This window comes from Dendronephthya gigantea, unplaced genomic scaffold, assembly GCF_004324835.1.
Source record: "Dendronephthya gigantea isolate DGI-Jeju-01 unplaced genomic scaffold, DenGig_1.0 000043F, whole genome shotgun sequence".
Lineage (NCBI taxonomy): Eukaryota > Metazoa > Cnidaria > Anthozoa > Malacalcyonacea > Nephtheidae > Dendronephthya > Dendronephthya gigantea.
The window spans coordinates 725,005-750,725 of NW_021163053.1; the positions used below are offsets into that span (position 1 = coordinate 725,005).

General features: G+C 36.9%; 4 protein-coding genes across 4 annotated transcripts; 2 read left to right on the top strand and 2 right to left on the bottom strand.

Moving 5' to 3' along the window:
- The first annotated feature begins 2,115 nt into the window (after positions 1 to 2,115).
- On the top strand, positions 2,116 to 7,540 carry LOC114527155. The gene is made up of 7 exons (XM_028548785.1): positions 2,116 to 2,704; positions 3,914 to 4,146; positions 4,587 to 4,703; positions 5,244 to 5,366; positions 5,753 to 6,091; positions 6,477 to 6,632; positions 7,128 to 7,540. The coding sequence occupies exons 1-7, from the start codon at positions 2,598 to 2,600 to the stop codon at positions 7,232 to 7,234; spliced, it is 1,182 nt and encodes a 393-aa protein (XP_028404586.1). The 5' UTR covers positions 2,116 to 2,597; the 3' UTR covers positions 7,235 to 7,540.
- A 104-nt stretch (positions 7,541 to 7,644) lies between these two features.
- Positions 7,645 to 12,046, bottom strand: LOC114527154 (amiloride-sensitive amine oxidase [copper-containing]-like). The gene is made up of 2 exons (XM_028548784.1): positions 11,014 to 12,046; positions 7,645 to 9,615 (listed from the first exon to the last, which is right to left on the bottom strand). Exons 1-2 carry the CDS (start codon positions 11,884 to 11,886, stop codon positions 8,092 to 8,094), a joined length of 2,397 nt encoding a protein of 798 aa, XP_028404585.1. The 5' UTR covers positions 11,887 to 12,046; the 3' UTR covers positions 7,645 to 8,091.
- Positions 12,047 to 12,915: 869 nt separating this feature from the next.
- On the bottom strand, positions 12,916 to 16,654 carry LOC114527237 (amiloride-sensitive amine oxidase [copper-containing]-like). The gene is made up of 2 exons (XM_028548884.1): positions 15,673 to 16,654; positions 12,916 to 14,949 (listed from the first exon to the last, which is right to left on the bottom strand). Exons 1-2 carry the CDS (start codon positions 16,489 to 16,491, stop codon positions 13,426 to 13,428), a joined length of 2,343 nt encoding a protein of 780 aa, XP_028404685.1. The 5' UTR covers positions 16,492 to 16,654; the 3' UTR covers positions 12,916 to 13,425.
- A 1,849-nt stretch (positions 16,655 to 18,503) lies between these two features.
- Positions 18,504 to 23,554, top strand: LOC114527068 (amiloride-sensitive amine oxidase [copper-containing]-like). Its single transcript, XM_028548654.1, has 2 exons — positions 18,504 to 19,621; positions 21,525 to 23,554. Exons 1-2 carry the CDS (start codon positions 18,749 to 18,751, stop codon positions 23,043 to 23,045), a joined length of 2,394 nt encoding a protein of 797 aa, XP_028404455.1. The 5' UTR covers positions 18,504 to 18,748; the 3' UTR covers positions 23,046 to 23,554.
- The last annotated feature ends 2,167 nt before the right edge of the window (positions 23,555 to 25,721 follow it).

The window sequence follows — 25,721 nt, forward strand, 5'->3', positions numbered from 1 at the left end:
CTGTGTAAAAATATCCAGCCTGATTATAGGATATAAACTACGCGGCGTTAGGGCAATCGGCTTTGCTGTATATACAGCTGGTTAAAACCCTTGCTAGGCACACAGTGTACATGTTGCTTTTCAGCGGCGTTCATTGAGTGTAGAGGCAGTTATATGAATGCGCTAGAAATATTATTAATCTAGGTATCTCTGTGGGATACTATGATAAAAATTTTGGTTGATTAGAAATAATCGCTACATGACGTGGTTTACCGCACAGTTTACTGAGGGTGTTAATTATAATATATTCTCCTAAACACCTAATAACAGAGCCGACAAGCCCTCCAGATACAAGGCATTCAACTAAAGACAAAATTCTAATTGCAAATGCAAGAGGTACTTGTATTTAGCACTTTGGGGTTATACAGTCATTAAGAATATAGAGCATCCTATGTCTATGGTCTATACATATAGCTATATATGCATGTACCTTGGCGACTGGCGATATAGGTTTGACTGGTCCATATTAGAACGAATCACGATATACTTACAATAACAATCACAAATTGGCAAACAAGTGAAACTACAACAGCATTTAAATAACTAAAACTTGCATTGACAATTCTGATCCCTTTAGTGACACCTTGTCATCATTGGATGGAACTACAAACTATATAATATATCATATATCTAGTTTTAAACGGACTCATGAATGTGTAATGTTTTATGCAGACATAGCATAGATTAATTTCGTGATAAGTGGAAAAGAATATCAAGATGATCAAGTTTAAAACATCTTATTCTGGTTCAGTTTTTAACATACTTGTAGTTGCACGGCACATTTATATATTGGCATAATGCATATAGACTTATAGTGCGGTCTCACTAAATTTTTGGTAGATGCATGCATGCATGCATATGCATGATATATTATAACTTAATGTCTATAAGTTTACTATAAGCTAAGTTTATATAAACTATAGGAAATACACCTCAATATACCTACATACTGGTTACCAAGATTACTGACATTGTCAAAAATATTGACAGTATAAAGACGCTCGTGTAAAAGAAGAAAAAAATTGGCCAGTTTGGCCAATAAAATTGGATTCCAAAAACTCCAATGCCAAAATAATAAATACCCATGGCTATATAACCAGTCCTTATAATCTTATAAACACTCGCCCTCGCAGGAAAATTGGTCCAAACGCCAAAAACATTTATTGGTTAGTTTCCAAATATGTAGATTTGAAACTGAAGCTATCATCACAAAACTCAATATTTACTGCCTGGAGTGCAGACATGTATATGTCCAATATATTGCCTTGGCTGTCACAAGATGATTCGTGTGAGAAATAAAATAGAACGGCGCAGATATCATAACAATATTACCTGCATTGTTCTCCATGAACAAAGAGTTCATTTTTCTACTTTCGACATATTTTTTTTACGGTATTACATGCACAGTATGTTAGTAAGGTGAATACAATTACTGAATTAGATAAATTGACCAACCCCTAGCACGGGCATGCATCCATTAAATATACCCAAAGTTAACAAACATCTGTTTCAACAAGCGCCTGGAAATACAAGAAGCAATTTTATATACTAAGTTAGCTGGAAAGTGGAATAGACTATCTTCGTGTATTTTACTGCTATAGCACTCATTTATTTAACGTATCCCAAAGCAGAAACCGGATTTAGTAGTTATAAAAATGTTATTACTATATTTTCATTATGTCCGACAGGGAAAAAATGTCAACATGTCAAAACGACAAAGGCTGGACAATTTATCGTGTAAAATGATAAAATGAACGGATTGTAAATATTTTATTTGTTCCCTCGACACCTACCAAACCGCCTACAGCTCCCAGTTTGTTTTTCTATGGGCTTTGCCTATGCCTGTCTGTTGCCTAGGTTTGACAATATCCCACTCTCAACGATAAAAAATTATTCCTCAACGGTTGAGTGTTAACGTATAATATAAGAGACAAACCGTATTTGACGTCAATCAAGCTTATGAATGTCGGTTAAGGTAAAGGCATTTAAGGGTTGCCTACTTCGATAATATTTGCAGCCATATTGGCCAGTGTTATTTTTGTTTTCTTTTTCAAATGTTTGGTTTGGTAAATGGAATAATGGTTTTAAACATCTAACCTTTACCCGCAGCAGGTGACACAAGTCCGGTTTAGTGTCTGTTGTCAAAATTATCCCGCGTCACGAAATGAAATAGAACACCGTAAATGCAAGTTTTATAGACGGGGGAGAGCATTACAATATGCAGTTTCAGATTAATACACGACTGGCTAAGAGACGTTTACTTCACGTTTTGGGACACGAGAATTATACGAGACCATAACTATATAGCTGAGGATATTCAAGTCTCGACTGAGGAAAAATCAGCCGGTATTAAGGAGGCTATCGAGGTAGTTATATTCTTGACGCCAAAATAGGAAGATTCACAACAAGTTGAACTGCCGAACAATATCTAATTGTGAACACCACACTATATACCGCTGTGGTTTAATATTCTGTTGACAAGCTTAACTACTGGACAACAAATTTATATAGTTCTCCTGACTTATGTGATCGCCTGATTGCCTTATACCTCAGGAATCATGGCTTATTTCATCGCGTATTTTGTTATGGTGCTGCTATCAACATATCATAGTATTTGGGCTACACGATTTCTACCGACAGTCGTTTGGGATCATTTAAATCCATTGTAAGTAATATTATATTCAGATCGATTTTAGACAATAACAACTCCACTTTAGCATTATAGCCCGCGACGCTTTCATCGCGCATATAAATTTACCGCCGTTAACCGGTTATTGTGTTCGTTTTTGTGATCTTAATTTGTTACGCAAATGAAGCTTTACGTATTTGACAAATAATTGCGATTTAAAGAAAAGAGAAAGGAAGGAAGAACATTTGTTCCCAAGATATTCTAATTCATGAGCATGCTGACATTAAAATGATATTGGGAAGTCATTAAGCACTTTACTGCAAAGCGTGTTCGCGGCGTGAAAATATATATTATTTTTCATTTTTTGCTGCGTCGCTCTTTCGCTATTCAACACAGACAGCTTATTCCGTATGCCATTGATAATTTATATAAACAATTACTAGAATTTATTATGCGTAGCCTATTAATATTGGCTCACTCAAGAAAATGGAATAGATAATGATGTTGGCTGAACGTTTGGATCAGCAAAAGAATTTATATACGTGACTAAAATTACGGTGAATACTTTAAGCCATAATTCATAAAAGTGCTAAAAATCTAAAGGACTATCGTGAATTAATATAAATAAAAGCGGTTTACGGCGGTCAATTTTGTCGTCTTTTGTGGTTAAAGCTAATCAATTATAAAACTAAAATCTAAATGATAAAAATGTTTTTGCGTTAACCAACGAAGTCTTCAAGAACTGTCATGTTTCTGATCGAAGTCGAAGCGTGCAATTGAAACGAATTATGATTAAAATATTTTCACACGGGAAGCGTTTTCCAGAATTTTCATTAAGTATTGTTCCTCAAATTATGCAAAATTGGCGACGACGAGAGAGACAAAAGTTCTTAAAAACGCTTGAAAAAGACGCCAATATATTATATACATATTCATATTTTGTTATCCTCGATCGTAATCCAGGCGCCAGACAACTGTATAGCAGTCAGTTATTAAGCCAGTTAATGCGCAAGAGGGTGGTGACGAACGTCGTGGGATACCCGCAAACCTGTCGGCAAACTGAAATTTATTAATTTAAAGCAAAGTGCTTGAACTAGTATTCTACAACAAGAAAAACAAATTTGTAAAGTTCCACCGCAGTTTTCCCTGTTCTTTAAGTACTCATTATTTAGTACTTCTTTTCAATATTTTTTTCAGTCCTCCACAAAGTCCCTATAGTAACTTCTAATTCTTAACGTTTTGTAGATTATACTGCAAGTGTAATTGGCTGGTCGTACCGTCTGTAGATCTATATGATCAACAACAGTTCACTTGTCCGACTTCGAAATTTTTTTCAAATTTATTGGATGGATTCTCAAGAACGGACGATGATAGAAATGCGAGAATTTTCCAGCGGAAGTGGACGGGGACGAAAGATGAGATGATTAATAGCATTAGAAATAAAACTATTCATTCTTTCTGTGATCCACGAAGTCAAGGTATATACAGAATACATGCAGGTTGCATTTTATTAATGTGCCTTTCTTGCACGCGATGTTTTAAATAGACGATGACAAAATGACGAGAGTGCTATGCCGCGCATCATAACCAGCTGTCGTACCAGAATGCAGAAAATCTTATTTCCATGAAATTCTTTCAGATGACCATAACCTAAATGCATCTTTGACATTGAGAAATTGATAAAAAAATTGGAAACATATATAGTGCAAGCAACTCTGGGTAGAAATTTGTTAAATATTCTCTGTGTTTCTGTTTGAACAAAATCATAAAAACATCGGTCATTGTGTTCAAGAACTAAATATTTTTACTTATGCAATTATTACTTCGCCCCTTTTATGGAAGTTGGGTCTTTTACCCTCAGGAAAGACCCTGGGTACGAGGTTGCACATTATAGGATGTTCTGTTTTCATTAATTCAGATACTACAGTTTTACACAAGTGTAAGGCTGGAAAATACGATTCCACTGAAGTTACGTATAAATATAACAAAGATGCGGCCAAGAGGTATGACAAAGGAAGCATTTATGTCTTCTTTGGTAAGTGAAACCGCTATTATAGCATCAAGTTCTTAGCAGACTAGTATATATTTGGTGGAGTGTAAATATTTTTCATTTCACAGTAGTTATCTTCAGTGGCGTCCTATACCGGGGCAGTTTGAATTTTTTGGGTCGTCATTCAACGCACCACCTTCATACTTGCGCGAACGTATCGAGATAGAAACAATTTTGTCGATAACATTTCATTATTATTTGATTATGATCATGCGCAGTCGCGCTACTTATTACAGTATAAACGTCTCAGGTACTCCTGTGAGAAAACATCCCGTATAAAACAATAATGTAAACGCGGGATGAAAAATTAAAAAACATCTAATCTCGGCAAACGTCCCGTCTCGCCTCTCATATCACCAGAGTTTTATCATTTCTTTACAGTACTCTTTGATCATTTGCAATATAACGTATTAAAAGAAAATATTTAGCTAGTATTATATACATCATAGACAATCCAAAAGACATCTTTTGGATTGTCTATGTATACATGCATTGCATGTGACGACGCAACTGTTTTGGTTATAGGAAACAGTCTTGATGGTAAAGCAAACACCTTTAACGATAACGAAGCAAGATGCACAATGTTCTTTGCTGTATATGTAACAGAAAAAAAGAAGGCAGTCTACGGGATGAACTTCAATAAACCAGGTATCAAAATACTGTATTTATCATAATAGTTTTACGTTTTTAAAAAATAATCCACCTGTACTAGAGGTTATTTAGTGTTTCTAAAAGTCTTCACTCAGGTAATTTAAGAGGTTAGTCAGTGTTTAAAATAAGAGGTTAGTTAGTGTTTCTAAAACGCATTTCAGGTAATAACACAACTGTTACAACAGACCAGTGTGGTCTACAACAAGTAATTTTGCCCGTGCTACACTGCAAATAACTTATAGAGTTATATAGTAGTTGTTTGCTAATGACTGCATGTAACAATTGTTTAGCTAACTTCAAACCTTGTAATTCAAACCTTACCATTGCCTGTTTGATAGGAAGATTAACAATAATAAAGCAGTTTCTAATTTTTGCATATTCAGCTTTAACCAATAAGGATTGCGATTTATCTTCGTGTCGACCGGTGATGTCTTCTGAAGCTCCAACTCCAACTTCTTTTACAACTCCAACGATTATTTCTCCAAGCTCTTCTAAAACCCAGGCATCATGTATAATTGAACTAACATCATCACCAATTCAAGCATCGAGACTTTCATCAATGATATTAACAACACCAACTGCCGCGACACAGTCGAAGTTATCAATCCCATCAATGCGCATGCACGGGCTGCAGCATAGAGGGACCGATAAAATAGAATCGACTCCAACGATGGCGACGTTGTTATGCAGCAGCAGCAGCAGCAGCAGTGTCGAAAATCCAGGTAACTATATACAGCAGACTACATCTGGTTGGTGATTTTGCAGCTCGTCAGTTCACAATATTTTAGGACTATACATGCAACTAAACAGCAAACAGAATACTAGAGACAAAACTCAATATTGGCGCCGAACGCTGAATTTGATGCAGTATACGTAGATTGTTTGCTCAAGGCTCTTGGCCAAGAAAGAAAGAACCAGCAAAGAAACCTTCTTGATTAGTGATTGTATTTAGGTTGAAAAAGCTCAACAACATGCTTCTAGTCCATGCACTAAAAATTTAGTCTTTAATATCATAGTGCATGTGGTCAGTCCCGCTGGGTAAGAGCCCATACGGGCAAGTGTTGGCGTGGCTCAGTGACATTTTAAGTGCATATTTTGATTTTTCAGTAACTAAAAGACCCGACGACGTAGTTCATCCATCAGCTACTAGATCCTGGTTGAGTGAGACAGTATTGATTGTGGCAACTATTTCTGGGTTTTTTATTGGTGTTATCATCACAATACTAGTTTTCCTAACCTTCAGATTATGCTCGAAAAAAAACGGTAAAAATTGACTTTATTTATTTACTTTTAAACATACTATCATCAGGCTTTTAACTGAGTTTTAAAATTAAAATTTGCAAAAAATACACAGTTTTGTCTTTAGTTCCTTTTCACGATAATATATATAACCTTTAGAGAAGCAAAATGTTACGAACACAAGAATTACAAAAGCTTTTTCGGAAATTTGATCGATACTTATTAGTGTTGTTCATGTATGATTTCAGTTCCGGTGAGAGAATCGTTAATGTTAGAGAATAAATGTAAGTAAAAATATAAACTGTGTATCGTTTGCAAATTTTAATAGGTGTTGTGTGCATTTACACATCCATTCTCATACAAGTTTCGACATGCAAGCTATCCATTATGCATTATGTTTTATGTACGTTCCTTTCCTGCTTGCGAGTGATTCGGTGTGATTGGCCTTCAAGACTACTCGCCATCAACGACGTCACAACACAGTGCTTCTAATTTTTAATTTGTCAATTTTCAATCTAGATCGTCAAAATAGTATTGATACACCGACACATGGCTCGCCAAGGCAGACAGAGATCATTCATGACGGACATGAGACGAAAGGAAATATTTTTAGTCGAAAACTATAACACGAACCTTACGATTATGTGTACTCCGTATTCGGAACATCGATTACTGCTGGTAGTAATTTCGTCGCTATCATGCGAATGGAACTATTGGATGTTCAGCTTCCTGAGAAAAATGTTTTTAATGGACGTAAATTGACAGTCCCCAAATAATTGCATGTCATTTTGTATAAATAGAGATATACTTTATACTATAAAGTTAAATTATTGTTAATATCCCAAGAGTATTATCGAATTTATATTATTTAGAGTTTATACTGTAAAGAATAAGACAATATAAAAGTTTTGTCTCATTGCAGACGAGACGTATAACGGGTGGTCCTTGACCGTTTATAGAGGGGCAGAGCGGCATTTTAAGTTCAATTTTGACATGGCCCTATCGTTAAGGCCGAAGAATGGGCTAGGGAGGGGTGGTGCCATTTTTACCTCGGGTCGAAAGATATGCCTCTGTCGAAAATTTATTAGAACACTATACGTCAATTTTCAAAGGGGATATTGAATTGATCTGTTGCTATATACCTGGCGACTTTCATCCCTAGCCTCACCAACAATATCCGTCATAACCATATTTAACTTGAGATAATAGATGTTTAGTGCATTTACATTTCTTTACTGGTAAATATTGAATCCCGTCCACTTGGAAACAAACAACCTGTTCACGTAATGGTCTCCTAGTTTCTATACCATTTTCCCATGTATTATCTTGAACCTACCCGTAACCTAACCTAAAGCTACAACCCTAAAAATTAAAAGTTTATATTATTACCTTTGGCTCGTCTATTCTTGCATTCACCAAAATCATAGAATATATGTATCGTGATTATCGTCTATGATTCTACAACTACCTTTGAAATGTTAGTTCATAATTCTCGTCCGTTGTAATCAATGGGTACTTCCGGGGGAACGCATTGAGAACCATGAGGTCTACCAAATCTATCAACCTTTGAACCTTCATCAGTTGGCGTGATCAAAACACTATCTCTTGATGATATTGAGGGATCTTCATCGAAGTAATTGAAAGGTCGAAGAAAAAATCCAGCATGGTTGCCAGGTGTTGCTGTGTTGGGAATATCTTCAGAATGTGGGATATGCATGATAGCTACAGTTATCCACGAGACTAAATCTTCATCCACAATGCTCTCGTTGTCCAAAATAAACTTTTTAAAGTCTACAACTGGATTGTACACGTCATCTTGGTTATAAATAGATGAACTTCTGTCTTCGTTTTTCTTGTATTTTGTTACTGCAAGTTGATAATGTGACCAACTGAAACCATTTGTAAATTGCCAGTTTTCTGGATACAATTGATGAAGTATTCCATTGAGTTGAACCCGATATCCTCGGCGAACACCATGAGTGTTCTTCTTTGCTGAGTTAAAGAAATTCAGATAAGATGGATGTTGAAAATCAAATTTATAAGCAGCGTCGACTTCAGTTTTCTTTAGATCACGTATTAATCTTTTCTGGACATGACGTTTGTTTGGAAACCACGATGAAGAAATGTTCTCGATTTTTGTTGTTATTGTTTCATATCTGTTATTTCTTCCTGCAATATCTAGATCAACTTTGTAATGGAACATATGATCATGCAGTGAGCCAGCGACATTTTTATACACTTGATTACCATATTCGTCTTCTTCAGGGGTCCAAAATGTTGCTTGTAAATAGCCCGTTGTGGAAACTTTCGCTTCAATGACTCCGTTGGGGTAAAATATGAAATCATATATATAGTCGTAGTTATATGCTGTGGATATTGTTCTTAAAACAAGTCCTGTACCTTGCATTCCTCCATAGAAAGTATAACCACCTTCAAAGTCGTTCTCAAAATGGCGGCGAAGCGGAATTCCTAGATTGTGTTCAAAGACGCAAACAGCATTACGACGTTTTCCTGGTTTTGACGAGTCGACAAAATATACAACATCGAAGTATTTAGCAGATTTGGGACAGTCAACACCTTTCACAAGCTCAAAATTAGTACCAAGTGTCCAGGCAGTGTCAAGATAATTGGTATACGATTGCTTTGGCGAATAACCACTATAAAATGATGCTGGCTCTTGTAAGCTTAGTTCGTACACGATTCTTTCTCCATTAAATCTGATATCAAACAATTGTAGACCTGATGTTGTACGAACACGAAAATCAAAACTCCATCCCATGTATTCGATATGATTGTTTTCTGCTGTGTAACGTTTACCATCAGGTTCAAATTGTTCAGGTTCACGTAATGGTAGAGAAGGTTGAAGATTTGTTCCTCGTCTGTTCAGAGTGGAAAATGTAAGATCTTTTCCTTTAGGAGCAGGAAGATTAACTTTTGTGACGTTTCCAAGTTTATATAATTTGATGAATTCATCAACTGAATCGAAGATTCGTTCATTGTAGTAGACCTGAAGCGATTGAAATTTAAAACTATTGAATATTTTTTTATGGGAATGTGTAAGCGTTTCATGTTTAGAAAGAAAAAAAAATGAGGTGTCACAAATATACAGGGACCGCGGAGCAGTTTTTGGATTGGGGGGGCTAGCGAAGCCGAAAGAGTGAACCCTCGGGGGGGACCATACTTATCTGTTTATATTTTTCTTCTAAACACTTCAATGAAAACATTGTTCACCAACACGGATAGTGAACACATAATTATGATTACACAACTTACTATAAGGAGTTTTTATTCGTATTATTATGGCCATATAAAAATCGCTATAAAGGAATCACATGTATTTTGAAAATTATTGGGGGGGCTAAAGCCCCCCAGCCCCCCCCCCTCCGCGGTCCCTGATATATAGGAAATGCGTGAATGCAGTATGTGTGGAAAGGCTTGACTATAATGGAGTTTCCGATTTGAAGTTAGCTAAAAAATCGGGCTAAAGGCGCTTTTACACGGTGAAATTTTTCTTGCAACTTGCAATACAATCCTACTTTTAAGAGATGTTATTTAGTAAAGAGTATTCAAAAAGTAAAGGTAAGAAACGTACATGGAGTGTAATAAACATAAAAGTTTCGTAATGGCCAAATTTACATCTCACAAAAGTAGAATTGCATTGCAAGTTGCAAGAAAAATTGCACCGTGTAACAGGGCCTTTATTAGCTACTGAATCCGCAACACAGGTCCACAACTGTCCACGGCAATGATGACTTCGTTGTAAGACTACGCGATAGATGCGATGCATTCAGTTTGCATTCAGTTTAGGCCCCATGAGCGGTAGAAAATATCAAGTTACATGTGGATGGCAGTGACCGTCTACTAACCAGAAATTACATTTACAACAGCTTGACGCCGCTAGCAATAAATTTTGTTCTATACTGGTACGGTTATGCAGCCTAACTTTTAAATAATCATATTATTCATATAGAACCTCGGATGTCTAGCTGATATTGCTATAAAACAACTCTCACGATGCAGCTGCTTTCATGTGGCGACATTGCATTGGTGACATATAAGGACTAGGCATCATCTGGTGACGCACACGTACAAGCCTCCAGCTATTTAAAAAGTTCAAATCCGATAAAATCCTCTTTATGAAGTAACTGAGTCTGAATGAATAAACAGAATTTCGCATTTCGTAAAATTCCCCAAGCATTTGTTAACTTATTTGTGAAATATTATATATTTTAAAGGACTGCTTGTTATATGAAAAATAAGTGCGCGTAATCTGCTCTGAGTTGTTGACCTGAAGTGAAGATCTATCTCTTCATGCAGTAATTTGCATCACATAAGAGACGAGATACACCTCACAAGTATAATAAACAGACATATATGTAGGCTATAACTATAGCCTTTATCATACCTCTTTAATTCTCCATTTGCTTACATCCGTTCCCTTACGCTGTATCACGATTTCCAGCCCTACTGGGTGTAGATATGGTCCTTTCACGCCTAGCATGAACCAAATAAATACTTCATGTTCCTTTGAACTATGGATAGATGGTGGTCCACTATCAGCGTAAGTCAAACAACGATCCGTGCAGTTGACAATGCTATAACCATCGTAACTTTCTTTCAAAATATCGTGAGTTTTTTCTCCAAAATTAGTGACAATTTCTTCTATTCTTGCATATTCGTAGCCGTTTGGAGGTCGGGTATCAAACGGAATGTCATCATTTGTCAGTAACCGGTTTATTTCATGTCTCATTGGTTCAGCAAAATATACCAAAACCTCTTGAATCACAGGAGGGAATTCCGCTCCTTTGAATATTATAACATTTGCCGCTCTTGTTGGTTTTAGTCCGTTACCGTCAAGATATGCAACAGCTTCGTCTTTGATAGGATTCTGTAGTTCAATCAAGAAAATGTAGTTCGAGTCAACCGTGGCTTTCTCGAAAGGAGTGACATTCAGTGAGGCATTGTTCACGATGTAGTCGCGCACTTTACGAAGCTCATCTTCAGTTAAATCTCGATACAGATCCTCAGATTTTGTGAACTTTGGTTTTATAGTTGATCTTTGTGAGCAAGTCTTCGTGTCGTCTTGATCGTCGTCAAACTGTTTAACAGAAACTGCAATAAGAGCAACAATAAGACCTACAATAATTAACACCAGAATACAGATGGCGATTTTGAATCTTGTCGGGACAGAAGCATTGTCTTTCTTCTTGGATTCGGTTGCTATTACTGTTGTCGGGACAGAAGAATAATTGTCTTTCCTGTTTGATCCGGTTGCCATTACTCATTGACTTGCTCAGTACCAATATTGGTTCAATACGAGGGAAGATTATTACTGTGAAACGTCTCTCAGACAGACCGCGGGAGAATGGAACGCTTCTTTGTTTCAGCGAAACCCAATAAGGAATGTTGATTTAGAAATATTTGTCTCTTCTTTCTCATGAAGCTATTTCAATCAAGATTATTGTAATGCCAAACCTTCAGTGAACCCTGAACTCTGAAAGTGCAAATGATGATCAGTTGTCACTAAACTGTCCATCAAAATGCCAAATTCTCTGTAGCCTTTTCCGTAAGCATCTCTTATGTATTCATATTTGGCTTGGGTTAGCTGTGTGCCTAATATAAATACATAAGAGATGCCTGCGGAGGAGGCTAAGTTCTCTGCTGTTTATCCTAGGCTAGAAACCTTATTCCGATGCTATTTCCTTCTTCTTAGTTGTCATTGAGGTGCTAAGCTGAACTAACGAGCTACTATTTGTACAGGGTAGTTAGTTGATCTGAGACTATCCAACGAGTTTCCACAACTGAATGACAGTTAGCCTATACAAGGAACAAGGAAAGAAAAAATAATTTTTCATTGCCCGAACAGGCAAAGATGGTTCAGAGATGACATGAAACGGCTCTCAAGCGGCAACCCTAATCAGTTTTGTTCAGAAATGATCGGCTAAAAATATCACATGCATCAGCCCGCGTGACTCGCAAAAAATAAAGAATGGCGGCGTGTAAATACATCCCAAAGCATAACATTGTAACACCGTTCTTAAACGGTAGACAAGTACTCTTTTTATTTTATTTTACTTCACAAAGTCTAATAATCTATAATGCTTAAGGTGGTGGGGTGTAATTTGTGCATCAAGCGTTTTAAAGCCCGCAGCACACCGTTTCCAAAGGCCACGGGCTACATTCCGAAGGGTGGGTTGTTTTAATGCCTCTGGTGGCAATTAAACAAAATTTTATATTATATCTTACTGTACGTTTTCTGACTTTTTTTAAATGCAGGATTCGATTACGAAAATAATACATTTTTCTCTACTTTGTAATAATAATATATTTTTTATAATAATATATTTATTAATAATATATTTTCCTTTGCAGGCAAAAATATCTCACTACTCAGATCTCGTTTGTAACCTGTATCATAGAAATTATAATGAAACTCACTGATCTCTCAACCGAATCAGCAAACATTTAACACAATATGCTTATAGGAATACTGAAACAATTATTGTCAGTTCATAACATTTACACCTACAGCCTGACCAACAATATCCGCGCATCCATATTAAGTAATACTATCAGATGCTAAGTGTGTACATGTATCTATTCGTAAATATTGATTAAATCCACATCCTGTTCAAGTGACTATAATATTTCATAGTCCTCCAGGTCTATACTATTTTCCCATATTTTCCCTATATTTATATTCCTAAAATATCAAGTTTAGTCAAAGTATAATCATCATTCCCTCGTCTATTCTACGTCTATTCCCCATTCACTATAATCATAAAACATATATGTAATGTATCGATTCTACCTTTGATTATAATTCTCGTCCGTTGTAATCAATGGGTACTTCCGGGGGAACGCATTGAGAACCATGAGGTCTACCAAATCTATCAACCTTTGAACCTTCATCAGTTGGCGTGATCAAAACACTATCTCTTGATGATATTGAGGGATCTTCATCGAAGTAATTGAAAGGTCGAAGAAAAAATCCAGCATGGTTGCCAGGTGTTGATGTGTTGGGAATATCTTCAGAATGTGGGATGTGCATGATAGCTACAGTTATCCACGAGACTAAATCTTCATCCACAATGCTCTCGTTATCCAAAAAAAACTTTTTAAAGTCTACAACTGGATTGTACACGTCATTTTGGTTGTAAATAGATGAACTTCTGTCTTCGTTTTTCTTGTATTTTGTTACTGCAAGTTGATAATGTGACCAACTGAAACCATTTGTAAATTGCCAGTTTTCTGGATACAATTGATGAAGTATTCCATTGAGTTGAACCCGATATCCTCGTCGAACACCATGAGTGTTCTTCTTTGCTGAGTTAAAGAAATTCAGATAAGATGGATGTTGAAAATCAAATTTATAAGCAGCGTCGACTTCAGTTTTCTTTAGATCACGTATTATTCTTTTCTGGACATGACGTTTGTTTGGAAACCACGATGAAGAAATGTTCTCGATTTTTGTTGTTATTGTTTCATATCTGTTATTTCTTCCTGCAATATCTAGATCAACTTTGTAATGGATCATATGATCATGCAGTGAGCCAGCGACATTTTTATACACTTGATTACCATATTCGTCTTCTTCAGGGGTCCAAAATGTTGCTTGTAAGTAGCCCGTTGTGGAAACTTTCGATTCAATGACTCCGTTGGGGTAAAATATGAAATCATATATATAGTCGTAGTTATATGGTGTGGATATTGTTCTTAAAACAAGTCCTGTACCTTGCATTCCTCCATAAAAAGTATAACTACCTTCAAAGTCGTTCTCAAAATGGCGGCGAAGCGGAATTCCTAGATTGTGTTCAAAGACGCAAACAGCATTACGACGTTTTCCTGGTTTTGACGAGTCGACAAAATTTACAACATCGAAGTATCTAGCAGATTTGGGACAGTCAACACCTTTCACAAGCTCAAAATTAGCTCCAAGTGCCCAGGCAGTGTCAAGATAATTGCTGTAGGATTGCATTGGCGAATAACCACTGTAAAATGATGCAGGTTCTTGTAAGCTTAATTCGTACACGATTCTTTCTCCATTAAATCTGATATCAAACAATTGTAGACCTGATGTTGTACGAACACGAAAATCAAAACTCCATCCCATGTATTCGATATGATTGTTTTCTGCTGTGTAACGTTTACCATCAGGTTCAAATTGTTCAGGTTCACGTAATGGTAGAGAAGGTTGAAGATTTGTTCCTCGTCTGTTCAGAGTGGAAAATGTAAGATCTTTTCCTTTAGGAGCAGGAAGTTTAACTTTTGTGACGTTTCCAAGTTTATATAACTTGACGAATTCATCAACTGAATCGAAGACTCGTTCATTGTAGTAGACCTGAAGCGATTGAAATGCAAAAACTATTAATCCATGTTTAGAAAGAAAGTATGGGTAAGAAACGTACATGGAGTGTAATAAACATAAAAATTTCGTAATGGCCAAATTTACATCTCACAAAAGTAGAATTGCATTGCAAGTTGCTGAAAAATTGCACCGTGTAACTGGGCCTTTATTAGCTACTGAATCCGCACATGTCGAGTGCAATGACGACATCGTTGTAAGAGCGTGGTAAACCAGTTTGCATTCAGTTTATATTTAGACCCCATAAGCCGTAGAAAATATAAAGTTGCATGTGAAGCAGACGCCGCTAGCCATAAATTTTGTTCTAACTTGTACGGTTATGCTGCCTAACTTTTAAATAATAATTGCAGCTGCTTTCATGTTGTCGACAGCCGTGAAATTTACTCATTTGAAGGTGTCAAATTAATGGCAACATTGTATTGGTGACATATGAGGACCAGGCTTAATCTAGAGACGCACACGTACAAGCCTCCAGGGCCCGATTGTATCAAGCCCGTTTAGAAAAGTTCAAATCCGATTAAATCCTATTTAGGAAGTAACTGAGTTTGAATGAATAAACAGAATTTCGCATTTCGTAAAATTATTTGTGAAATATTAAGAATTTTAAAGGATTTACGTTTTCCGTGCGTATTACTCCCCAATCTATGCCCCAATGTAGCTACTCCAAATGTAGCTAATAACTAGCTATTTTTATCATACCTTTTCAATTCGCCATTTGCTAACATCCGTTCCCTTACGTTGTATCAAGATTTCCAGCCCTACTGGGTGTACATATTGTCCTTTCACGCCTCGCACAAACCAAATAAATGCTTCATGTTCATTTGAACTATAGATAGACGTTGGCCCACTATCACTGAAACTCAAACAACGATCCGTGCAGTTGACTATGCTATAACCATCGTAACTTTCTTTCAAAATATCGTGAGTTTTTTCTCCAAAATTAGTGACAATTTCGTCTATCTTTGCATATTCGTAGCTGTTTGGAGGTCGGGTATGAAACGGAATGTCATCATTTGTCAGTAACCGGTTTATTTCATGTCTCATTGGTTCAGCAAAATATACCAAAACCTCTTGAATCACAGGAGGAAATTCCGCTCCTTTGAATATTATAACATTTGCCGCTCTTGTTGGTTTTAGTCCGTTGCCGTCAAGATATGCAACGGCTTCGTCTTTGATAGGATTCTGTAGTTCAATCAAGAAAATGTAGTTCGAGTCAACTGTGGCTTTCTCGAAAGGAGTGACATTCAGTGAGGCATTGTTCACGATGTAGTCGCGCACTTCAAGAAGCTCATCTTCAGTTAAATCTCGAAACAGATCCTGAGATTTTGTGAACTTTGGTTTTATAGTCGAGCTTTGTGAGCAAGTCTTCGTGTCGTCTTGATCGTCGTCAGATTGTTTAACAGAAACTGCAATAAGAGCAACAATAAGACCTACAATAATTAGCACCAGAATACAGATTGCGATTTTGAATCTTGTCGGAATAGAAGCATTGTTATTCTTCTTTGATTCAGTTGCCATTTTTTATTTCACTGTTTGATGTGAGAGAAGGCCGCGTAATAATGGAAGTTATGGAACGCTTCTTTTAGCAAAATCCTAACGTTTACCAGCGGCAGCGCTCTACCCAAGTTTGGATAGTGAAACATGAAACCTTGCACTATTTCCCACTGCGTAAATAAATTTCTTTTGAAATGGGAGCAGTCACGCTGAGTAAATATTTCGCGGAGGAGGAGGTAGCTAGCGTTGCAGTGTTGCCAGATTACTGAATAAATTACCAAATATTATTACCATAATCGTTGTTTTCTTTGGTTTAAACAAAGAAATCAAGCTATTAAAGGGGCGACTAAAACAATGTTTGGCTTTTTTTTCAGTAAAGGCGGATTTCCACTTACAGCGAAATCGTTCGCTGGCGAAATATTTGCATATTTTCTTTTGAATTGAGAACACCCAAGTCGCACTAATTTATTTATGCTGTTTAAATTCAAAAGAAAATATGCTACTTAATATTTCGCTAGCGAACGATTTCGCTGTATAGTAAGTGGAAATCCGCCTTAATGTGGCAACCCAGCCTAGCGAACTGTTTCTCTGCAAGTGGAAATCCACCCTAAGGAGGTTGTTCACATGAGCCCGGTTACCGGGTCTTTTTGAAACACAGCAATCACATGCTGTTGTTAGGATGATCACACGACCACCAGAATCATGTTATTTACTGATTTTAATACCTCAAAGTCTATATTACGCTTCGTTCTACTTCAATCTCGGTAACCGGGCTCATGTGAACAAACCCTAATGGTTTGTGAGGCGCTCAGGAAACAATTATAGATGGTTTGACACGACAAAGTAGATTGCATGTTAAGTTAAACCCAACTGAAATCCTATCGAAAGTATCTAAAAGGAAAAGCTAACATGTATTGTAGAATATTCAGTTAATTTGCTAACCAGATAAATTTTGTAGCCCTGAGGACACGCCAAAGAAGTAAGGAGCAACGATTAATTTTCTTTACTCATTTACATTATTACTTTACTTATAATTCATTGTATAAATAGATCGAATAGTATCAGTGTTAATAAACAATCAAAAGTCAAAACTATACGATTACGTGTCTACTAATTCATCGAAATAAAGCGCATACTTGTCCTGTCAAAAGCTTCAGTGAACGAAGCCTGAATTCTGAGCGCGTTAAGGCTAATTTCCACTCCGGAAAACGAGCAGCGGATCGGATCGAATCGGATTTTTTTCCGAGCTGGTCCAATCAATGAAGTGATTTCGGATCGGATCAAAAAAAGTTAAAACTTTTTTAACTTTTTTTTATCCGGTCTCGGACGCTTTCGGATCAATATAAGCCAAAAATTTCAACAGACGGCGCACGCGTGGATTATCTTTCGTTCCGATCCGATCCGATCCGCTGCTCGTTTTCCGGAGTGGAAATTAGCCTTAAGTGATGATAGGGTATTTGATTACTGCAACTGTACAAAGCCAAACTGACTCCCAAGTTTACGCGTGCAAATAGAACTAAAAAAATCTAATCTGGTTACATCAACTTACATGCATACAAGCAAGCCCAAGGTTAACATATTAGGATTTAGGACATTTAGGTCAAGAGCGGCGTGGACGCAATAGTATAGGGCGACGGCATTATTGACCTCGCTTTTTCGGTCTGTAATATGAAATATTAGAGCAAGGCTTTTTAGCTTGGACCGAGCGACGAAAGATCGGAGCGAGGTTCATGCAAAAAAGCTCGGTCTGATCACCGTGGTCTGATATTTTACAGTACCGAAAAAGCGAGATCAATAATCTGTTTATTATATATGTCTGGACAACCTCGTAACCAGGGACCCTGGGTACGAGGCATCAACTGCTGAACTGCGTGAGACATCCGGGATACTGGTACAGGTGCGAAATATACGGACAACGGTACTTAATATCACTCCTTATATAGTTTTTTACGGATCACTCGTCAACCAATCAAAATAGAGAATTTTGAAAAGCTATATGGTAAAATTTATTTACAAAACATTCTGCAACATTCTGTGATTTCAGTCACTCCCTTCATTCCTTGCTGGGTGTATCCGCTGATTCCGCTCGTTCGCTTAGAAAGAAAAATTTTGTTCTCGTGCAGCGCGACTTATTTTCATCATATCTTTGCTCATATCAAACGTGCCTGAGCTCCATTGCATCTTCTCTCATATCGAACAGTGGTACAGTGAGAGAGACGTTTCAACGTAATAATCTTCCCTCGTATCGAACCAATATTGGTACTGAGCAAGTAAATGAGTAATGGCAACCGAATCGAAGAGGAAAGACGATTATTCTTCTGTCCCGACAACAGTAATAGCAACCGAATCCAAGAAGAAAGACAATGCTTCTGTCCCGACAAGATTCAAAATCGCCATCTGTATTCTGGTGTTAATTATTGTAGGTCTTATTGTTGCTCTTATTGCAGTTTCTGTCAGTCAATCTAACGACGATCAAGACGACACGAAGACTTGCTCACAAAGATCAACTATAAAACCAAAGTTCACAAAATCTCAGGATCTGTTTCGAGATTTAAATGAAGAGGAGCTTCGTAAAGTGCGCGACTACATCTTGGACAATGCCGCAATAGATGTCACCCCTTTTGACAAAGCCACGATTGACTCGAATTACATTTTCTTGATTGAACTACAGAATCCTATCAAAGATGAAGCTGTTGCATATCTTGACGGCAATGGACAAAAACCAACAAGAGCGGCAAATGTTATAATATTCAAAGGAGCGGAGTCTCCACCAGTTGTGGAGGAAATACTGGTTTATTTGGATGAACCGATGAGACATGAACCCAACACTCTTCTTACTAAACGCACAATCCCATTTCACACACGTCCTGCAAATAAACATTTGTCAGCTATCATAAATGAGATCGCCACAAACTTTGGTACAAAAGCACACCATATTCTGAAGGAATCCTTCGGAGATTACTCGATCGTCAACTGTACAGATCGATGTCTAACACATTTCTACATTGGATTCAATGCATTGCCAGATTCAGATGAGAAGATAGCTTATATTTGGTTCACGAGAAATATGCCTGGATCAATATTACAAGCAGTTGATTTACAACTGTTGGTACAAGATGTCCAAGACGTTGATGCCAGCAAATTGAAGCCAAGGGTAAGTGAGATTATGGTATAATCAGTGAAATTATTTTCTCGCACGTACGTGCTTTATTAAAAAAGGTGTATCAAGTTAATTGTGCCGCTAGAATACGATTACAAGCCTCAAATACATCAATCAAACGTCTTTTCAAATAAGTATTGTGTGTGTCGGGAATTTTGTGGTCACGATTTTGTTGCAGAATATAACACGTTACGGAATCCTTTACCAGCTGATAGTTACGCAAATCACGATTTACTCGCTTTATAGTTACGCAAATCACGATCTACACGCTTTATAGTTACGCAAATCACGATTTACACGCTTTATAGTTACGCAAATCACGATCTACACGCTTTATAAAAACGATTTACACGCTTTATAGTTTCGCAAATGTTGTAAACGTAAACGATTCTGCTGAAGATGAATCGATCTTGTTTTGAAATATACAGAATAAAATTTGTATTATGCTTTCATTTTTCGGAATTACTTTAATTCTATATAATTTATAACACGTTGCGCGACCAGAAGGCTGATGTCTGTTTCTCATATGTCACTGACAGTCGGCGACGTATTGTCTGTAGCCATTGACGAAGAAAATTTATTCAAAATAACAAAGCACTTAAGCCTGTTTCTCATATGTCAGTGATGTCAGTGATGGTCGGCGATGACTATTGTCGGTGATCATTGGAGAATAAAGTGCTTTGTTATTTTCTATAAATTTCCTTTGTCACCAGCCACAAACAATACATCGCCGTTTCAGTTGTAATTCCAAGAGCTAAGGACAAAGGTTTTAGACGTTGGTTCACACTTCACAAACAAAGTTAATATTGGTCTTAATTAAGATCTTTTCACACTATCCAATTTTGTTGGATCCAATTCACTTATGACGTATGGAGCTTAGTCTGTTATTGATAAAGCAGTACTGCATTTGCTTCAGTGTATTTGCTGCCCATAAACATCATAAGACAACAGACTATAGTCTATAGAACATCCATCAGAAGTGAATTGGATCCAACAATATTGGATCGTCTAGAACAGACCTTTAGAATGTTGAAGACTCCTGTTTCGTTAGTTTCGTTTAGTTCTGCTCTTCGTTGCAAGTGACAACCAATTACTAAAGAAGAGCAGTGTTTGAGATTTACAGAAATTTAGTTTGTGAAGTAACGTCTAAATTCCTTGACGTTGCTAATTTTATAACGTATGCAAATCAGATTTAAAAGTTAAAACGGAAAAACACCCAATCTTTCGCGCGCTCGCTTCCGCTTGCACCAAATTATCTGAAACTTTAATAACATATAAAACATTATAAAACATATGAAACATATTCCATATTTTAGGCCTGTCAAGTTAAACTGTATTTTCAGTAACCTATTTTTGTGTGCGAGCCGTTTTAAGTTGACTGCTAAAAATACGATTCTTTACTTGCAAAAACACAATTTTTTACAAACTTTCTGTACCGCTGAGGTGTCTGAAGGGCTCAAACTACCTACACACACCAAAGTATTTCCCTGCGTGCGCCGGTGCGCGTACGTCTAGAAGACATTTCCCAGGACGTCCGAATTTTAAAAAATTCAAAAAACAAATTTCTTTTTGCCTCTATTTTGAACTTTCCTAAAAGCAAAATATAAATGTAAACTTGATAATACCTGTAATTCTGAACTCCCGATATATCTAATAAGCGTATTTTATTAAGAGACATTTTGTTTGATACAAGTCTGTTTTACAAATATTTCCTTGTAGAAGTGATATAAAAATCGCGGATGTCCAGGGGGGGGGGGGGGGGGGTCACCTATTGGGACAACACCGGACAAGGGGGAGAGGTGTGTGAAACTCCATCATTTGCCCGCACATCCTTTGTGAATGCCCCCTAACCTCGATAGAAATATAACAACATGCATGCATAATTGATTCGTTTCAGGTCTACTACAATAAACGAATCTTTGATTCAGTCGATGAATTCATCGAGTTATATAAACTTGGAAACGTCACAAAAGTTAAACACCCTCCTACAGGAAAAGATCTTACATTTTCCAGTGTTAACAGACGAGGAACAAATCTTCAACCTTCTCTACCATTACGTGAACCTGAACAATTTGAACCGGATGGTAAACGTTACACAGCAGAAAACAATCATATCGAATACATGGGATGGAGTTTTGATTTTCGTGTTCGTACAACATCAGGTCTACAATTGTTTGATATCAGATTTAATGGAGAAAGAATCGTGTACGAACTAAGCTTACAAGAACCTGCAGCATTTTACAGCGCCTATTCTCCCGTACGAGCTAATGTTAATTATCTTGACAGTGGCTGGGCACTTGCAGCTAATTTTGAACTTGTAAAAGGTGTTGACTGTCCCAAATCTGCTAGATACTTTGATATTGTATATTTTGTCGACTCGTCAAAACCACGAAAACGTCGTAATGCCGTTTGCGTCTTTGAACACAATTTACAAATACCGCTTCGCCGCCATTTTGAGAACGACTTTGAAGGTAGTTATACTTTCTATGGAGGAATGCAAAGTACAGGACTTGTTTTAAGAACAATGTCCACACCATATAACTACGACTATGTAAATGATTTCATATTTTATCCTAATGGAATAATTGAAACGAAGATTTCCCTAACGGGCTACTTACAAACAACATTTTGGACCCCTGAAGAAGACCAATATGGCAATCAAGTGTATAAAAATGTCGCTGGCTCACTGCATGATCATATGGTCCATTACAAAGTTGATCTAGATATTGCAGGAAGAAACAACAGATATGAAACAATAACAACAAAAATCGAGAACATTTCTTCATTGTGGTTTCCAAACAAACGTCATATTCAGAAAAAATTAACGCGTGATTTAAAGAAAACTGAGGTCGACGCTGCTTATAAATTTAAATTCCAACATCCATCTTATCTGAATTTCTATAACTCAGCAAAGAAGAACGCTTATGGTGTTCGACGAGGATATCGGGTTCAACTCAATGGAATACTTCATCAATTGTATCCAGAAAACTGGGAATTTACAAATGGTTTCAGTTGGTCACATTATCAACTTGCAGTAACAAAATACAAGAAAAATGAAGAGAGAAGTTCATCTGTTTATAACGAAAAGGACATGTACAATCCAGTTGTAGACTTTAAAAAGTTCATTTTGGATAACGAGAGCATTGTGGATGAAGATTTAGTCTCGTGGATAACTGTAGGTCTTTTGCATATCCCACATTCTGAAGATATTCCCAACACAGCAACAGCTGGTACCCACCTTGGATTCTTTCTTCGACCTTTCAATTACTTCGATGAAGATCCCTCAATATCGTCAAGAGATAGTGTTTTGATCACGCCAACTGATGATGGTTCAAAGGTTGATAGATTTGGTAGACCTCATGGTTCTCAATGCGTTCCCCCGGATGTACCCATTGATTACAACGGACGAGAATTATAAACTAACATTTCAAAGATAATTGTAGAATCATAGACGATAAGCACATATAGTAGAATCGAATTGTAGAATCATAGAGGATAATCACGATACATATATTTTATGATTTTTGTCAATGAAGAACAGACTAGCGAAGGGTAATAATATAAACTTTTAATTTTTAGGGTTGTAGTTTAAGGTCAGGTTATGAGTAGGTTCAAGATTACACAAGGGAAAATAGTATAGAAACTAAGGGACCATCTTAAGGGCAGTTCCAGGTTTAAAACATAAACATATCATACACGGGAAAATTATTATGTAGCTAAGAATCGGGCAGAGGTTCGCCGGCGTGATTGCCATGCACTTCATATATATGCACTGAAGTGAACAAAAGTTGTAGAAGATATTACGATTATAGATATTGGTCTGAGGCAAACAATAGATAGATAAAATGAAAAAAATAGATAAGCTAAACTTGTCATTGTTTTCACCTTTATTCTTAGTCTTAGAGAAACACTTTACTCGCAGACAAAATCAACCGACAAAGAAATAAAAACTTTTGTCTCGTGAAGGCGCGCAAAGCAACAAACATGCAGTAGCTCTGTCAACGTGTTTAGCAGAGAACATTTCCATTGCACCTCTTGAGTCGATAAAAGAAACCGAATTTCGAACTGACACATGGTTTTGATATTCCCCATTTCCTATTACGTCATATGTCACTTGATGCCACAAAGTTCAATTTGTATCATATATACATATATAACCAAGGAGCAGCGTAGCAGCGTCTTCGAACAACTTAGCATCAAATGTGGTATAACAACTGCCTAAATAAACAAAACACTTCTCGATGTTTCGACCTGAGGGCCTTCGTCAGGAGAGTTAACATTTGATGTATACATATATACATACACATATAGTTATACAGAGATATAGATAAATACAGGTAGCGAGGGTAGCAAAGTAATAGATATATAGTTATATAGAAAGATGAAAGTAGCCTAAATTGGGGATATTCAGAACACATGTTTTGTATGGCGGCAAAACACATGATACATTGAAAAAATGAATAGAAATTGGAATCCCATATCACAGTACCGTCAATGGTATTTACGGAGATTACTCGATCGTCAACTGTACAGATCGATGTTTAACATATATAGCGACTGGATTTGATGCATTGCCAGATTCAGATGAGACGATAGCTTGGATTTGGTTTACGAGAAACGTGTCTGGAACAATACTGCAACCATTTGATTTACAACTGCTGTTAATACAAGATGTTAAAAGAAGTTAATGCCACCAAATTTAGGACAAGGGTAAGTGAGGTTATATGGTATAATTGAAATTATTTTCTCGCAGTCGCGTACGTGCTTCAAAAATAGTATCAAGAAAAGATAAGTTTATTTAGACAACTGTGCTGCTAGAATACGATTACAAGCCTTAAATACTGGAGCCAAACATCTTTTGCCCAGTTTTGCGTTGTTAACCAAAGAGATTATTCACGCATATTAAATGTTGCATTGCCTTTTTTTAATCACCTTTAGGCTTTAATATAATTATTGAATCTCCTTTAATATCAACCTTTTGATACAGCCGACTGCTTGTTGGCACGGTTACTCAGATATTAACGAGTTAATAATATCCAATGCGTTATTGTGTCGGGGATTTTGCGAGCAGTTGCAGAATAACAGTTTCGCGACCTGAAGGCTGAGAAAATTCGGCGGCCTCGACCTCAGGTAATCTCTTATAAGTGAAATTAATAATTCGTTTCCTCTAGTGGTAAACACGCATACTTTGTTCTCAAGAAGTAAAAAGCGATGGTGCATATCAGTGAACTATTGTTATGATGGTTCTACTATGGAATTACCAACCGGACAGGCAACTTGAAAAATTAGCTTGACCACTTTGCGACTTTCCCACTGCACTGGTGGTAACTTTGAGTAGCACCATGACAATAACAACTAGCAAGCAACTTGATTCTCGTTGCCTTATTTAGAACAAAAACAACAAACACGAGAAATAAATTTTAAAAAAGTACATCCAGTACATAATTGATTTGTAGGATAGTAAAATATGGTGGGAATGTAGTGAAGTTTTTGTGAAGAAGCCCATCCCCGTGTGGCGTATGGCAAATTCAAATCAGAAACGGAAGCTTGTAAAGCCGATCACAGGCAAGTTTTTCGCCCGAACTTTAACGTCTAACTCACCCGTCCAATTGATCCAAACAGACGGGTAATCTCGATAGAAATATAAGACACGGCACCCCAGTCCCCCGCCCAAGCTAAACCACACGTTTAAGGCCCCTTTATAGCTTGCAATATAAGTTGATGGAATTTGATAAGTGGACCAATTTAAGATGGTACAGAGTTTAAATATTCAGTTTGCTCGGTTAATTCAACGTAGGCCACTTGTCTCGTGACAAACGTGCAGTAGCCGTCTGTCAAGGTGTATATAGGCTACAGTAGAGTAAATTGCACCTTTTGAGTCGATAAAAAGAAACAGAATTTCGAAAACAACTATATATGTGTGCATATTACACTAACCTTAAAGGGCAATTTTTGTAAACACCTTTATGGTCATTCTTCTGATTGGCTTAGATCAGCGGGCTGAAAAGGATTTCCTGAGTTATACCATATTTGGAAACATTTACTTATTGATCTGACCAATCGCAGCTCAGTTAACAATGGCATATAAAAAATC

Coding starts and splice junctions, on each gene's coding strand:
- LOC114527155 (XM_028548785.1), top strand. CDS start 2,598: ATGGCTTATTTCATCGCGTATTTTGTTATGGTGCTGCTATCAACATAT. Junction 2,705..3,913: donor TGGGATCATTTAAATCCATT/GTAAGTAATATT, acceptor AACGTTTTGTAG/ATTATACTGCAAGTGTAATT. Junction 4,704..5,243: donor AAGCATTTATGTCTTCTTTG/GTAAGTGAAACC, acceptor TTTTGGTTATAG/GAAACAGTCTTGATGGTAAA.
- LOC114527154 (XM_028548784.1), bottom strand. CDS start 11,886: ATGGCAACCGGATCAAACAGGAAAGACAATTATTCTTCTGTCCCGACA. Junction 9,616..11,013: donor GCAAATGGAGAATTAAAGAG/GTATGATAAAGG, acceptor CAATCGCTTCAG/GTCTACTACAATGAACGAAT.
- LOC114527237 (XM_028548884.1), bottom strand. CDS start 16,491: ATGGCAACTGAATCAAAGAAGAATAACAATGCTTCTATTCCGACAAGA. Junction 14,950..15,672: donor GCAAATGGCGAATTGAAAAG/GTATGATAAAAA, acceptor CAATCGCTTCAG/GTCTACTACAATGAACGAGT.
- LOC114527068 (XM_028548654.1), top strand. CDS start 18,749: ATGGCAACCGAATCGAAGAGGAAAGACGATTATTCTTCTGTCCCGACA. Junction 19,622..21,524: donor CCAGCAAATTGAAGCCAAGG/GTAAGTGAGATT, acceptor GATTCGTTTCAG/GTCTACTACAATAAACGAAT.